At 37.6% G+C, this 18,243-nt stretch overlaps 1 protein-coding gene across 1 annotated transcript; it reads right to left on the bottom strand.

Annotated features, from left to right (window-relative positions):
• Positions 1-1,267: 1,267 nt before the first annotated feature.
• LOC120576982 (uncharacterized) lies at positions 1,268-1,900 on the bottom strand. The gene has a single exon (XM_039827862.1). It carries the CDS (start codon positions 1,898-1,900, stop codon positions 1,268-1,270), a length of 633 nt encoding a protein of 210 aa, XP_039683796.1.
• Between the last annotated feature and the right edge of the window lie 16,343 nt (positions 1,901-18,243).

Below are 18,243 nucleotides of genomic sequence, written 5' to 3'. Positions count from 1 at the left end.
TCCTGCTAGACCTACGTGGCTCTTGTGTTACTGGAATAGGATTTTCTGTCATAACAGTTTGTGTATCCTGTCCCTGTTCCTCTATCGGTATTTCATTACTCTGTGGGTCTTGAATTTCTTCAAGATCTACTTTGCTCCCACTGATTCTTTTGGAGACAAAATCCTTCTCAAGGAAGACTCCAGTTCTGGCAACAACAATTGTGCCTTCAGATGGTTTGTAAAAGCAGTATCCCCTAGTTTCTTTAGGATATCCCACAAAGAAACATTTATCAGATTTTTGTTCAAGCTTAGTAGACATAAGTCGTTTTATATAAGCTTCACAACCCCAAATCTTAAAATGTCCCACATTGGGTTTTCGACCATTCCATATCTCATATGGTATCTTTTCTACCGCTTTAGACGGAACTCGGTTAAGTGTGTAAGCTGCAGTTAATAAGGCGTATCCCCATAAGAAGTTTGGAAGTTCAGCATGACTCATCATAGATCGGACCATGTCTAACAACGTTCGATTTGTCCTTTCAGAAACACCGTTCCATTGCGGTGTTCCACGAGGTGTGAGTTAGGACAATATCCCACATTCTTTTAGATGATTGTCAAACTCTAAGCTCAAATATTCTCCACCTCGATCAGATCGAAGCATTTTGATTTTCTTGCCTAGCTGGTTTTCTACTTCATTTTGAAATTCCTTGAATAAAGTAATTGATTCAGATTTATGTTTCATTAGATACACATATCCAAATCTACTAAAGTCATCAATGAATGTAATGAAGTAGTGAAAGCTTCCTCTAGCAGTTATGTTTAGGGGTCCACACACATCAGTATGTATGAGACCTAAAAGATCACTAGCCCTTTCACCTTGACCGGTAAATGGAGCTTTTGTCATTTTTCCCAATAAACAAGATCGACATGTTTCATATGATTCAAAATCAAAAGAATCCAAAAGTCCATCTTTATGGAGTTTGGAAATGCGATTCTCATTTATATGTCCTAAACGACAATGCCAAAGGTAAGTTGGATTCAACTCATTAGGTTTCAACCTTTTAGCGTTAATGTTATAGATAGGCATATCGAGATCTAGGATATAAAGTCCATTACTCAAATTTGCGTTAGCATAAAGAATATTATCCAAATAAACGGAACAACATTTGTTCTTTATTGTAAAATAAAAACCAGCCTTGTCCAAACAAGAAATTGAAATAATATTCCTGCTAATGGCAGGTACATAATAGCAGTTTTCTAAATTAAGTAAAAGACCACTAGGTAAGGTCTATACATAAGTTCCAACAGCTAAAGCAGCAACCTTTGCTCCATTGCCAACTCTTAGATCGACCTCGCCTTTTGCCAATGCTCTACTCTTTCTCAGACCCTGCACATTAGTACAAATATGAGAACCACATCCAGTATCTAATACCCATGATGTAGAAGTAGACATATTAATTTCTATAACAACAATACCTGCAGAAGTAGTAGGAACATTTCCATTCTTCTTATCTTCCAGATACTTGGCACAATTTCGCTTCCAATGCCCAGTGTTGTTGCAGTAGAAGCACTTACCATCCTTAGCCACGCCTCCAGTAGGCTTCAAAGCTTTGGTTGATGGCTTGGCAACAGCTTTGCCTTTGCCATTTCCCTTAGACTTATTAGGCTTCTTATGGTGCTTTTTGAACTTGCCATTATTAACCATTAAAATGGCAGCAGCCTTTCCTTTTCCCTTCATGTTTTTCTCAGCAGTTCTCAACATAGCTGCAAGCTGTGGAAGCGCTTTGTCCATGTCATTCATTAGAAAGTTCTGGACAAAACCGTTGAAACTTTTAGGCAACGATTGCAGGACAAGATCAACGACTAGCTCTTGTTTAAGGACAAATCCCAAACGAGTTAGGTTTTCAGAGTACCCAATCATTTTGAGCACATGAGGTCCTACGGGACCTCCCTCTGACAGCTTGGTGGAAAACAGGGCTTTAATTAAATACGCTCCCACTATTTTACTCAAATCAAATGACCTTCAAACACTTGACTCGGAAAATCCCGTTGGAAGATTTTCTAGTGGATTGAAATCCTTATTTCACCTTGTTTTAAGTCAACGGGGACTGTACTTAAAACTCAGCTATTTAGGTAGGAACATTTCCAATTGTATCCTATACAACTTTCAAATCAATTGGGTGAATAACTCTTTATTCAAATCTATCATATAGAAGTCGTCCAATTATAGCTTCTAAATTTATTCTAATCTTATTAAAATTAATTTAGTTAAGTTTGTCCCAAAAGAATAACACTTGAGTAAATTGGATTACCGCACCGCAACTTACTAGTATAGAATATGCGCTTCACGGAGGAAAAACCCACATATTCGATATTAGTCTTGAAGGGTGTTAAACTTTTGGAAAGCTTTAAACTTAATATTTTGATTTGAAGGATTTTTATTAAATTTGATCTAACCTCACCACGGCTTATATATCATATATATTCGCACTGCAATCAAAACATGCATAACATTTATACAAAATAAAAGTGATATGATTATGGCCATCCTAACGCTATGACTCTCTCAAGCCTAGAAACGACCTTGCTTCTCCAAGCTTAACTTCCAGGACTATCCTTACGTCTTGAGCCCTATTACCTCCTTTGTATTCTATTTACATTACATATGAAGAAAACTCGTTTTACATACGAGGGAGTGGATGAGAAGAGAATGTACAATAGAGATATAAGAGAAAGGCACGGCACGCAGGCCGTGTTTTAATATCCAAAAGAAATAAAATAAAAGGACTAAGGCCATAATCATTCACATGATAATAATAATAACAAACACACTTTTATTATTATTAATTATTCCTTATAATTAAATAAATTAAATTAAAATTCGACATATGATCATCCTACGTAGATTAGCCGGCATGAACGATTATCCTTATAAGAGAAAGGCACGGCATGCACGATTCACTTTGAATTAACACCCGTATTTCGTATCAACATTTGACACTTTTCTGATTACCTTAATCGTTTCGGCAAACCCTAATTCTGTTACAATAATCTGATCTTATTAAACAAGTACTTTGATTGTTTATTCACGTATCATGATCGAGTCTAGGATGCTTCACCAGAGTACACAGAATCAGTTACGCAGCTCCATACATCAGATCAATTAACATGAAAAAATATCATCTGACTTATTTAAACTATGATCAAATCTAGTATATCATATATATCGTTTTTATACAGAATTTACCAATCATGCTTCTGTCGATATGTATGATCGAAAGGTTTGATGTTTCACCAGAAACGGTTTCTGAAACATCAAAACAGATCGAAAAGCCATGCACATACACGTGATTGATATTATTTTTAACTGCGTTTTATGATCGATCAATTATGTTTCTGTCGATATGTATAATCGAAACGTCGATGTTTCACCAGAAACGGTTTCTGAAACATTGAATCAAATCGAAAAGCCATGCACAAAAAACATAATATGATACGAAGCCAATTTTAATTTTCTTTATTATTTAAGTTCATTGAATATGTTTAATCAAATTAAAACATAAAGCAGTAACAAAGCAATCCGATTCAAGGTTTTGTAACCAGGCTCTGATACCACTGAAGGAAAATCAATTTTTAATACAGAATAAGCAGCGGAAATAATTCGATTTTCTTTCCTTGGATCATTACGAATTACACGTGAATCAGTGATTCGATTGTTACCTCGAAGTGTGAAACTGAAAACTGAAAGCTGGAACTGGAAAACGGAATCACGATCACAGCAAAGCAAGCAGCAAGCAGCAAAGCCTCTAGCAAGTCCACACAAACAGTGCTCCTCCAAAACTCGGTGCTAGCCAAGGAATCAGAAGTCTCAGAGAGCTAGGGTTTCTTCAAAATGTGTAACCTTAAACTTTAGCATTAGGATTCTATTTATAGAACTCCTTGTGTGCTATGCAAGTCAGAAGTCACTATTGGACTTCACTAAGCCCAATAACGAGTTTAGTAATTTTGCTAACTAATTAGCGTTATTTACTAAACACACCCCTTATATAAGTCGTACTTATATATCTCTCTTTTGACTGTTCTTTGTGTGACTCCATAGGTTCTAGTCACGTTGGCAATAATAGTAAATCTGATATTTAATATTATAAACAATGAGCGGTATCTAGCAACACATCATTGCTACCCAAGTGACAAGAATGTCAAGTGATCTGACGAAACCTTTCATGATAATATTCATGTGTACAATTACTCCTTTGTCTCGATACCTTTTATTGATCTCAAGGCATAGGTATTGTCACCCTTGTATAGATCAATAATTATATTTATTGATTCCGAAATATACTGAATAACGAATAAGTCCAATATCTCATATTGACTTAGTTCGGCATGGCCATGCAGTTTTACAGTCATATTTCATGAAGAGGCCTAAAGATATATCTCATGTTTATGAGGAGGGACAAATCCCATCTAGGACACTCATGCCCCTTAGCATGATTCATCAAGTACCCGTCAACCAACGTTATGATTATCCTTTTACAGACAATGTTAGAATCGCAACAAAGTACTTGAGTCCACATCTAGGGATCATAGTGGTTTCATGTCTAAGAGCGATATACATTATTATCATTGTGAGAATATCTTATGACAATTTCATAACTTACTATGTAGTATTCTCACGGTGGGTCAATCCAATATAAATATTACTCCTAATATTTATATCTATGTATAGACTTGATATCTCATATCTATGACCCATGAGATGCGGTCATCAGTCTACACACATAATAGTCTCGACGCTTTATTATTATCCTTTATTCATATTAAAGCTTTGACTACGGATACATTTAAGAATATGGTTCTTTAAAATAATGTAATCTCATGATTAAGCCACACTTAATATATTATTACACGAACTATATATTCTAAGGACTTTATTAACATTATCTGAATATAATAAAGAGTGCCATATATTATTCAATAATAAAAGTCATGATACATAAGATAGGTTTAACATAAGCTATTGGCCTCTAGGGCTTACACCAACAATTCCTTCTGATCGAACAAATACTTCAAACTCTTGTGATCGCTAAACACCTCAAACCTTGAACCATACAAGTAATGTCTCCATATCTTCAATACAAAGACCACAGCCGCCAACTCTAAATCATGCATCGGGTAATTCTTCTCATGAATTCTCAACTGTGTTTTGCATAAGTACACCGCTTAAGCCCAACTTGGACGCATCACAATACACCACAAAAAGCTCATCGGACTTCGGCGAAATCAAAACTGGAGCAGTCGTCAAACGCTTCTTCAATTCACTGAAACTGTTCTCACAACGGACATCCCACACAAAAGTTTTACCTTTACAAGTCAACTGTGTTAACGAAAGTGCTAACTTGGAAAATCTTTCAATAAACCTTCTGTAGTAACCAGCAAAACCCAAGAAACTTCTAATCTCTGTAACTGACTTAGGAGTCTCCCATTGCGATACTGCTTCAACTTTAGACGGATATACTGCAATACCATCACCAGAAATAACATGGCCAAGAAAACTTACTTCCTTCAACCAGAATTCACACTTAGACAATTTAGCATAAAGTTTCTTCCCTTTCAACACTTGCAAGACAATCTTCAAATGCTCAGCATGTTCTTCTTCAGTCTTGGAGTAAATCAAAATGTCGTCGATAAACACAACAACGAACCAATCCAAAAATGCATGGAAGATGCGATTCATATACTCCATAAACACTCCAGGTGCATTGGTCACACCGAAAGGCATAACTTTATATTCATAGTGACCATAACGCGTTCTGAAAGCCGTCTTCTGCATATCTTCATCTTTCACTTTAATTTGGTGATACCCTGATCTCAAATCAATCTTGCTGAAAACTTTTGCACCCACTAACTGATCCATCAAATCATCAATTCTCGGAAGTGGATACCTATTCTTGATAGTTACCTTGTTCAACTGACGATAGTCAATACACAATCTCATGCTACCATCTTTCTTCTTCACTAGCAAAACTGGTGCTCCCCAAGGTGAAACACTTGGTCTAACAAATTTCTTCTCAAGCAAATCTTCTAACTGTTTTTGCAACTTAGCTAACTCGGAAGCTGACATACGATAAGGTGCCATTGACACCGGCTTCGTTCCAGGAACTAGATCAATAGAAAACTCGACTTCCCTCTCTGGAGGTACATCAGGAATTTTATCTGGAAAAACTTCAGGAAAGTCGCATACCACTTGTAGCTTATCAATCACTGCTTGATTCTCAATAGATAAAGAAGTCATGAATGAAAACATTAAAATACCATCGTGTTCCATTTGCTTAAGCTGCTTAGTAGTTAAGAACTCTGCACAACTTTCCTCTTTAGCAGAAGAGAAATACACGGACTTGCTAAAACAATTGATATGAACATGGTTGTACTCTAACCAATTCATACCCAGAATCACATCCATACCGCTCAAAGGTAGACAAACTAAATCCATTTCAAAATCACGACCAAACATAGACAAAGGACATCGCAAACATACGAGAGAAGTAGTCACCGAACTCTTAACTGGAGTTTCGACAACCATCTCTCCATTCATATCAGACAAATCAAGACCAAAAGCAGAAACACAATCGAAAGCAATAAAGCAATGCGTAGCACCAGTATCAATAATAGCAACTAAAGGAGTATTATTAATATAGCAAGTACCTCTGATCAAACGATCCTCATTCTCGGTCTGAGTACCAGCCAGAGCAAAAACTCGACCAGTAGTAGGCGCCCTCTTAGGCTGCTTGCATTGGGAACCAATATGACCCTCTTCGTTGCAATTGAAGTACACAATCTCATGAAACAAACAATCTCCGTAGGAGCATCCTTCTTCTTAGGTCGCCTATCATCGACCATTCTCTGTTTGCCCTTATCAGCAGCGGCACTATATGGCTTAGGGCGACTCTGCTGGCCCTTGGTCTTCCGCTCATTCACAACCTTGTAGTGAGCCTTGGTCTTCTGCAGCTATTCACTAAATCAGGGAAAACTCGGATCTGTTGGTATCTGATCGCCCTCTTGATGTTGGGCCTCAAACCATTGTCGAACTTGATGCATTTCGAGAACTCAGCAGTCTCAGCAGCATAATGCGGATAGAACTTTGCCAACTCCACAAACTTGGCAGCATACTTTGTCACAGACATGTTTCCTTGCTTTAGCTCAAGGAACTCGATCTCCTTCTTCCCGCGAACATCTTTCGGAAAGTATCTTCTCAAGAACTCTCTCCTGAACACAGCCCAAGTCACAGCAGCTCCATCTTGCTCAAGGTTAGGTAGCAGACTAACCCATCAATCATCAGCTTCCTCAGCTAGCTGATGAGTACCAAATCGTACTTTCTGGACCTCAGTGCACTGCATCACACGGAAAATCCTCTTAATCTCTGTTAGCCACGTCTGGGCTCCATCAGGGCCATATCTTCCTTTGAAAGTTGGAGGATGATTCCTCATGAAGGTCTCCAACATCCTGGTCTCAGCATTCACACCAGCATTCGCGTTAGGTTGTTGTCCCACAGCTTGGGCAACAGCTGGTAGAGCAGCAGCTAACGCAACATCGTTCAACTTATTCATACACATGCAACTTAGTTAAACAACAATTGCAGCATAATCAATCACATCAAGCTTAATAATAATTCATTTGCAACAATTCCTTGATCATTCAATAATAATTCAAGTAAGTACAATCAATCCATAATTCACTTTATATCCACTTAACATATCATAAAAGCTTCACAGTTCTCAGTCAATATCTTTAATAGGTCTCATAAGCACCTAAAGTTCCTATCCTAACCAATCCAAACAACTCAGGGCTCACAATCCTCAAATACACTCAATTCTGGAAGTGCTCGCCATAGCGAGTACAAGCCAGATTTCCAACTAAGGTTGTTCCAGGTTCAATCTCGTTCTAAATCATTCCCTAATCAATAGTAGGCACCTAAAGGTACTCAAAGGCATCTAAGGTTCAACTCAAAAGTCAAAAACTCAGAAAATGACATGCTCTCTGGTCAAGCTCGCTAGGGCGAGTAGGGTTGCTCGCCGTGGCGAGCTACAATAAGTAACTCGCGAGGCGAATGGTATTGGCTCGCGTGGCGAGCGATGAACATTCATCACTCGCGAGGCGAGGATCATAGCTCGCTATAGCGAGCGATGAACTTTGGCTCGAACACAATGCAGTTTCTACACAATCTCCATGATCTAACAAGGTTCTAAGCCTAATTTCAATTCCCAAATTCATCCTAAACATATTCTAAGGTTATAGGACGGTTTCTACATCAATCTAATCAAGTTTTACCGTATGATCATCAATTTTAGGGATTTGATCTAATTTCAAAACTTTTCTAAATCAATCATAACTTTGTCAATTAATCATTAGAATTATAACAATCAATATTACTGAATTATTAGTCTCACCCTTACCTTGTATGAAGAAAATCGCAGCACTCCTAGTGATTCTCTCTTCTCTTGGCTTTTTCTCCCTTTTCTCCAAAAACAGTCGTACCTACAATGTTTTCTAAAACTAGGTCTATCTCTTTTATACCTCTTCTTAATAGCTTATTTTATCTCACTTTCTCCCCCAAAACTCTCTAAAATCTAAAAACAGCCCTCAACTAAATATTTTTATTTTCTTATCAAATCTTATTTTATTTATCAATAAAATAAGTCTCATAATCTTATCATATCATCAAAACACATCAAATCATCCAAATCAACGTAAATCAACAAAACTCACACATATATTATACAAATATAATATAATTGCCTAAACTCGATTAAATAAATAATTAAACGAAAGTGGGCGTTGTAACACCCCGTTTCCCAAAATCAATAAAATAATAATATTTTCAACATCAGAGTGAAACCCCAACGGGCATGCTACACTACTTTTCAAAATTTATTAAGTAAGATATAAAACTATTTAATAACCATCTTCCATAAAAATAACATCAATTTGCAGCGAAATAATTTGCATCAAATGACAAACAACTGTTCAAATCTCCATGAATAAATTTTGGCATAAAAGCCATTTCAACATAAATTCAATCACCATAGGGTTACATCAGCAATATTCAAAAATTGATACATAGGAAGGAATTCAAGCAATAAAATCCCATCCCACGTATCAGAGCCCTAGACACTTTGAGCCACCACCTACCACTCAAGATCACCTGCAAGTTACCCATAGGAAGGACAACATTTTCAAGCAGAAGGGGTGAGACTCTCAAACAATAAAATTAATATATAATAACATCAAATCAATCTAACACCCTATCATCATAATAATTTCTTTCAACATTTATAAGTATCATCATTATCAATATCAACAACCAGGCAATCAAAGACCAACGACATAGACTCATGCACACTCCACAACTCCACTAAGACTCCTCTACAATGCATGTGGTACCATATCAGGGCCGGAGCCCTCACCGCTATAGAATGGTTAAAGCATTCTTTTATCAGGACATGAGTCCTCACCGCTAACACCGCTTTGAACAACATAGTGTTCCACCGCTTTGAACGACAAGGCGTTCCAGGACCGAGGCCCTCACCGCTTTTATGCTTATGCAACTGACCCACTTGTGTATATCTACATACAACTTCAACAAATGCATATGTATTTATATGACTCACCACCCCTTTTAATGCAACATATTCATTCACTTAGTTCAAGTACATCAACATCTCCAAAATTCATAAAAATTAACCAAATCAATTATCATTGTGTTTAAGTAGGATTTGATGCCTATACAAGGGTTATACAAGCTAAAAGAAAAACTTAAAAAATACTCAAAAGGGTCCCCTAGTGCATGAAGCAAAGTTCAGATAGAGGCTGACTAAGGCTCAGCTCGCTTAAGCGAAGGGTAGTTCGCTTAAGCGACCAGCTACAGGAAGTTTGGATTCTCGCTCGCTCACGGATCGCTTGCGGTTCGCTCGAGCGAACTCAATGCCGTAAGTAAAAGGTTCCTACGCTTATGGCTCGCCTACGGTTCGCTTAAGCGAACGGCTAAAAACAAATTCTAGGTTGCTAGCTTGAATGCTCGCTTAAGCGACAGGTAGCTCGCTCAAGCGACAACTCATCTGGGCAGGGTAAAAACCTACGATTTCAGACTTCTCCTCACTCCAAACACGCAATTTTAATCCCCTGATCACCAAAATGTTTTCCAGCAAATGTTTACAGGTCCTATACACAGTTAGGCATCTAAAGGAACACAAAACAGACATCAACAACAACAATTCAGAGCATTCAAACAATTTAGCCATTCTCTCCAAAAATTCTAATCTCTCTCAAATTCTGATTACAGCAACATTAAGAATTAGGAATCATTCTGAACACCCAATTACAATACATTAAACACAATTTTCACACTAATCTTTTCAAAGTCATCATCAACCCTTAATCCCCAATTTTATCCTTATGAACAAACAATTAGATTAATTTTCAGAAAATTGCATATTAAGATCATTGCAAGATAATCTCACCCTTACCTTAATTTAGAAGAAAAACTTACGAACAATCTCCAGCAAAAACGATCCTCTCTTGCTCTAGCTCTCCCTTGTTCTTGGTTTCTCTGGTTTTTCTCCGAAACTTCTCAGTTGTACGTACAAACTATTTCTCCCTTATTCTTTCCTTAACTTCCAAAGTATAACTCCTCTTTTCTCATTAATCCCCTTTATTACTATTAATTTCTAATTACTCCCTAACCTCCTAAATAATTCAATTTCTCATATTATTCTATTTATATTAAATAAATTATATAAATAAATACTACACACCACATAATTCACATATATTATTTAAAAACAGATAAAAGACTCTAAATAATTCTAAAATAATAAAAATAACAATTAGGGCGTTACAACTCTCCCCAACTTAGAGAATATCGTCCTCGAAATCTTACCTCAAACAAACAACTCAGGATACGATTCTTGCATCTTACTTTCCAGCTCCCACGTCAAACTTTCACCAGTCGATCCACCCCAAACAACTCTCACAAGAGGTATCTCTTTACCTCTCAAGGACTTCACCTTTCGATCATCAATCCTCAAAGGTAAGGACTCCACCGTCAGGTTGTCTCTAACTTGCACATCATCTCTTGGAATAACATGCGAAGGATCTGGTACATACTTCCGCAATTGCGACACATGAAACACGTCATGCAAATTCGAAAGATGAGGTGGCAAACCAACTCTATATGCCACAGTTCCAACTCTTTCTGAACTCTGATATGGACCAATGAACTTTGGAGTCAACTTCTTCGACTTCAATGCACGTCCTACACCCGTCATAGGAGTAACCCTCAGAAATACATGATCACCCTCCTGAAACTCAAGGTCTTTCCTACGCTTGTCATGATAGCTCTTCTGTCGACTCTGCGATGCTTTCATCTTCTCTCTGATCATCTTGACTTTCTCTGTAGTCTCATGAACCAAATCCGGTCCCAACACAACACTTTCTCCCGACCCAAACCAGCATAAAGGAGTCCTGCACCTCCGACCATACAAAGCTTCGAATGGTGCCATACCAATACTCGAATGGTAACTGTTGTTGTATGTGAACTCTATCAACGGTAGGTGACTATCCCAAGCTCCACCTTGCTCAAGTACACATACCCTTAGCAAATCCTCTAAAGATTGGATTGTCCTCTCCGACTGACCATATGTCTGCGGATGATAAGCCGAACTCAACCTTAATTTTGAACCCAATGCATCTTGTAAACTCTTCCAAAATTGTTTCCAAAATTTTGACCGTGAAAACAACTCCTGCTTTGTTTGATTTGATTCAGATATTGAGCCCATATTTCATGTATCTCGGAAAGGAAGATCTTTTGTAGTATGTCATAGTAACCATCCCTCGTTCTATAATAATTGTTTAAAAAAATTGTTTCATTTTACTTTTTCATATAATTTTAATTACTATTTTTTAATTATACTTTTAATATTATTTTTCATTATTCTCAATTCAATATAGGGTTAATTGAGTAAATGGTCCCTATAAATATTTAGAATTTTGTTTTTAGTCCCTACAAAATAAAATCACATTTTTTAGTCTTGTTATGGACCGGCCTAGAGGAGTTTTGGCCCATTTACTTGGGTCCAATACTATTCAAAGCCCAAACACCACGTTTGGCAAAATTACTTGCGACACACCCCTTTCCCGCGAGCAGGTGCACGGAGCGAGACTGGTTCAAACGAACCACAACGTCTCTCTGCACGTTCCTGCAATAAACTCTCTAGCGGTTTACACTTCCCACAATTTCGTAACCGCCAGGTGTGCCATTACAACGGAGCGAATGCGGGTACACACCCCCCTCCTTTCCAATAAGTATTCTCGAAGCATTCTACCACAACTCAAACCACCATATTCAAGGCACCGACAGTCACGTTCTGATCTGGTACCATCAGTTGTACCGTCTGTAGGAACTGCAAACTCTCCCTGTTTTTACCTAGCTAAAAACCAAAACGTTCCAAAAATTTACCATCGTTGCCAACTCCAAGCTGAGAAGTCAGATTCGTATCCCTCAACGTGATGGTATGATGTCTTCACCTTCCCCTGGGGGTACACCCAGAGAGGAACTAGTGCAGGCAGTTCCCCTCCAAGAAAGACCTCTGCAGGGTCCCTTGTGACCTACAGAGACACCAGAAGATTCCATTCCAACTGGTGCCCTCGTCGAATATTTGTTCCGCACGGTTCAAAACTGACGCCTGATGGATCTGGAGCAAGCGCGTCCACTAGTCCAAATCAAACGAACTCCTTCCCCGACACGTAGTAGAGGAGGAAGTAGCCCTCGTCGTTCACGTTCCAGATCCCCGCGCCATTCAGTAAGCATCAGATCTCCAAGTTACACCAGGAGGTTAGTTAGAAGGAGATCACCCAAACGAACTCCTTTGAGGCGATCTCCACCTAGACGATACGCTCCCAGGAGATCCCCACCAAGATACAACGGACACTCATGGTCCTCCTTTACCTCCGAGGATACTTGCGATGCCCGAAATGACCGTAATGCTTATGGTCCATTCACACGGTGCCTTCGAGAAGCTCATATCCCTCGCAGACTAGAAAAGCCTCCCAGATGAACCCATACGACAGGACAACCGATCCAGAAGAGCACATCGAGAATAGTGTGGCAGTTCCCACATACCGATCAGTGTAAGGCGCCGTAAAATGCAAACTCTTCGTCACTACTTTGCGACGAGGAACCGTCACCTGGTTCAAGAACGTGCGGAGAAACTCCATTGACTCATGGAGCGACCTTTGATACGATTTCATGACCCACTTTACCGCTTCAAGGATGCAACCAATAATTGTGGCATCCCTTGAAGCCATTGTTCAAGGAAAAAGCAAACCTCTCCGAGATTACATCGAGAGGTTCTACAAAGAAGTTGTAAAGGTAAGAGGTGCTGACGAAACAATGAAGCGGTACCTCATTGCCAAAGGTCATCGCAAAGGCACATACGTCAAGAAAGCTATCTGCTTAGATCGCCTAAGGACTCTCAACGAGTTCCTAGCGATCGCAAAAATCTATATCACATATGAAGAGGAGCTGTATGCGGACAACCTCAACAAATCTAGGAAGGAGGAGCCTGCTTCTGAATCCTCCAAAACGCCCTTCCATGAGAAAAAGAAGGAAGGCAAAGTAGCTCGCGAAGGCAAAGGACCTAACGATCGCTTCACCGAGTATATACCCTTGGCAATGTCAAGGGAGAAAATCATCGCTGAGATCGCAGTAGCCGATCTACGAGAAGCCGGCGTCAACCCACCAAAGGCTCCGTTTCTGGAGAGGAAGGGGGTCGACAAAACAAAATATTGTCGATTCCACAAGTGTCACGGTCACGTCACTGACGATTGCATCCATCTGAAGGATTCCATTTAACTCCTCATCCAACGAGGACGCCTCAAACAGTTCCTCAAGAACCTAGAGTCGGAGAGAAAGATCATAGAGCTTCATGTCCATAAAATGTAACAGCCCAATTTTCGTTAGATTTATTTTTAATTATTTTACGGTGTGTTTATTTATGCTTTTGTGTGATTGTTCATCATTGGGTGCATTTTCATGGGTTTTCGTGCTAGAGGGGTAAAACTAGTAATTTTTGGTGAGAATTATTTTTAGTGTTTAGTGAGAACCACTATTTTGCTAAGTTATTAGTGTAGTAATTAGTATTTTACCGTTAAGTGACCATAGCTAGTATTTTATCGTTAAGTGACCGTTAATAGTATTTTACCGTTATGAGTGTAGAAACATTTAAGAATTTAGTTTGAGTGGGTTAAGTCAACTAAGGTTTTAGGTTTAAGCCCATTAGGAGGATAGACTATATAAGACTTGTCTTAAGAGAAAATATAACTCAATTTTTATTACATAAGATATTTTGAGAGAGGTAGAGAGAGAAAGTGAAGGAGAAGAGGAAAAAGGGTTAGAGAGAAAAGGAGCTTGAAGATTCAAGAATTGGTAGAGATCCTAGGAGCTAAAGTGAAGGTTGGGCTAGGAATTGGTGATAATTATGGTAAGGGGGTTAGAATTGAATCATAATCATTTTTAGTGTAAATTTTCAATTGTTGTATGAATAAATGCTTAAATGTGTAAATGATTAATTGTTCAAGTTGTTATAATTCGTGCTATAATTATGATGATATGTTTGAATGCATGAAGTTGTTGATAATTGAATTGTTGTTGGTGAAATTTCATGTTCAAAGTATGAGAAAGTGATATATGTTGAATTTTGCTCAAATTGTTGAATTATGCTATGCTATTGTTGAATTGTGGTAAGAGTCATGTTCAATTGATGTTGTTACTCCTAAGTGATGTTTTTGTTGATGATTCATGGCTTGGGTGGTCATAATTCATGATTTGTTGATGAGAAATGAGTTGTTGTTGGTGGTTTTGTAAACTGGGTGAATTGGTGTAAATGTCATTGGTGTCCATGTTTGTTGTGTCCTTGTGAATCAATTTAGTTATGTTGACCTGTAAACAAACTCTGGAAACACATTTGGGCATTGGGAGATCAAAATTGGGGGTTTTGGGTAAAAAGAGGTTGAAACTCGTAATATTTTTCTATAGCAAGTTCTGGAAACAGCTCGCTTAAGCGAACCGGTAAGCGTACATTACTGATAACTACTGGAACTTGTTCGCTTAAGCGAACAGGTAAGCGAACAGTGAGCGATCAGTAAGTGTACATTATAGGTAGCTATTAGAACGAGTTTGCTTAAGCGAACTTGCCCAGATTCAGCCACTTTTGATTTTTGTTCCGGTTTTTAGGGGTCCGATTCGAACTTTGTAAAATGATTCTTTCAACTTGTTTTAACTACTGTTTGAGCCCCTAAACCTACTGGAACATGTTTAGCTCATTCAAACTTGGGATTTTCCATTTTGGGTTAAAACTTGGAGATTTTTGGGAATTCCGGATTTGTTGAAACGAACTTTTATGAAATGAATGAGATTACAAGTTAAGCCTACAACTCATATAGACTTAGGTAAGACTTGTAAAGTTGGTCAAACATCTTAATCATGTTAAACGTGAATTTTGGGTGGGAATGTGGAAAATGTTAACTTGGGTTTTATCATACGAACTTAAGCTATTCTTTGAACTAATGTCTAATAGTTTGTAAGTGGCTTATGTTCTTGATTACATGATTGATTAAGATTGTTTGGTGAGTTTTCAAACTTTATATTGCTACCTTACTTTGAGATTTATCGATGTTGGCCGTTTTCCACTTGATACGGTTTTATAGGAATGATTCATTTAAGTCAATTATCTTATGATCTCTTGTGACTAACTTCATATGACTAAATGAAGATGTATGAATGAATGGTGATGTGATATTTATCATAAGATGTTGTATGTTATCTTACTTGGAATATGAGACAATTGGATTGGTGAAACTATATGAAGTAGTTGATTAATGAATGTGTGTTGATGAATTGTGATATTTTGGTGGTGACTCTTAATTGAATAATGACACGATGGTTGTGTGGATATGAATGCTTGATAATGCAATTGTTGTTGAAGTTGTACAATGTAATTGGAGGTGTATTGTTACATTGTGTTGTTGTAAGTTGTGGAGTTGCATTATTTGGTCTTTGCAAAGTCCATGCATCATTGTCATTTGTGACATGTAAAAAGAGGTGTACTTTTACATAGTTGTGCGTAACAGGAGGTCTACTCTTACAAATGATGTGTGATTGGCATCATGGGGTAACGGCCTAGACGTTGTTGTGCTTTGTACTACATGCATGTAGGTGTCGGTGTTAGGTGTAACGCTCCTATTTCTATTGAAGCAATTAAACATGCGAATAATACATTTATTCAAGAAATAGAGGCTACGCCACATTCAAAAATCAAAAACCAATAAACATGTATATAAACCTCAACAGTTGCAGCGGAATATAAACCAGAGTAATCCAAATATATACATGTCATGAATCAATAAATTACATCACATCGATGCATCTCAAAAATCCCAAACAAACGGGTAAACTCCAACATAACAGAATCCAGAAATAACCTAATCTAGACCGACACAACAAGCCTAGATAAGAGCCGACTAACTCTAAACACCGATATCGGAGAAAGCTCCCGATATCCACCAAGCACAAGAACTCACCAAGCAACTAATCCTCCACAACGTCTACCCATCCATACAGATAGGCAGTCGGTCCATCACAGATCTACTAGGGGTAAGTATTACATCATCATAATCCAAATAACAGTTAACATGAATATTTCAATTTAAACATCATGCACTTGATCAATAATAATATTCTCATATCAATACTTACATCAAACCCCAATATCTCACATCAATAATCACCAATTACATGTGTCATGAACAAATATCAATTTACAGTTATTCATACACAATCACCAATCATATACATCATGAACAATCACCAATCATAAGCCATGAACAATCATTAATCATATTTCATGAACAATCACCAATCATAAGCCATGAACAATCATTTAATCATATTTCATGAACAATCACCAATCATAAGCCATGAACAATTATAAATTCACAATTATGCATTCACAATCACCAATCACATTTATTATGAATAATCATTAATCACATTTCATGAACAATCACCAATCACATATATCAAATAAGAGTAATGTCATGATATGCACTTATTGACACATAAATGCATGTGGTACCAAATCTCCAAAAGGTCGTCACCTCCGATGGAACAACTCAACATCGTATGTAAGGGTTCACCCCCGCCTTACATAATCTCCGAAGTAAAAGAGCTCAACCCTTTTACAACAACACGACTATGATGCATGGATATGTAACAAGACTCGATAATGCGACAAGAATCACAATTTTCTCCTCAATATATATGACAACACCCGATTATATTGTTCATCTCCACATCATTTGCATTACCAAGAAAACATGCGCATACACAATTAAATCATAGTAAATACCCAAGCAATTGTCACTACTACAAAATTGGGAAAATATATCATGAATTATTGTGCAATTCGGATTGCAATTTATTTCTCTGTGTGTTTTAAAAAGAATTTTAGTTAGTAACTAGCTAGTCTCATTTATAGTGTGTACTGATAAGTATAGGATTGATCTTTCAAGAGAAGCAATAGTTTATGATTCTCTGAAATGAGGGTAGAATATGTACTTCTAAGAAGTTGTGATACTGTGTCTACTCAAAGATAGCCTTTATTTCTCCACTCATGTGTAAAAAAGAAATTGATCACTGACTGAATCAATTTCACATAGATTCCTGCAACATATAAAGGCAATGGTAATGACGGGATTAGGAGGGGTGACGAGTCGGTCACTTCAAAAAAACAGGTATATTGATATACACAAAAAATGTTCATTTTGCTATTCAATCATTTGTTAATCATTAACTAAATTAACTATACCATTAATATTTTATATTCAAACACAAAAATTGCATGAAGGCACAAAAATCATCAAGGATAAACCAAGGAATATGTCTCAAGCACAAAAGTTGAAAGAAGTCACTAATAAGGGTAGACATAGCAATATTCCAATCACAAAACAAAAACAAGATATTGCAAAAACCAAACATCGAAAGCCTAACTCTACAAAGTGCCGTCCATCATGGGTGTCAGCTTTTAAATCATTGGTGGAAGTGCAAATGGAAAACTCAGATACACGTCAGGTAACTATGGAGGAAGGTATTTTTGGTGAAGAGCAGTATAATGAGGAAATTACCAAAGAACAAATGTATGAATTTGTCGA

The sequence above is a fragment of the Medicago truncatula genome, chromosome 7 (assembly GCF_003473485.1).
Source record: "Medicago truncatula cultivar Jemalong A17 chromosome 7, MtrunA17r5.0-ANR, whole genome shotgun sequence".
NCBI lineage: Eukaryota > Viridiplantae > Streptophyta > Magnoliopsida > Fabales > Fabaceae > Medicago > Medicago truncatula.
Note: the sequence above shows the minus strand (reverse complement) of the source record. Positions and strands in the feature narration are given on the sequence as shown.

Bases quoted from the DNA above. Each gene is read 5' to 3' on its own strand.
- LOC120576982 (XM_039827862.1), bottom strand. From the start codon at position 1,900: ATGATTGGGTACTCTGAAAACCTAACTCGTTTGGGATTTGTCCTTAAA.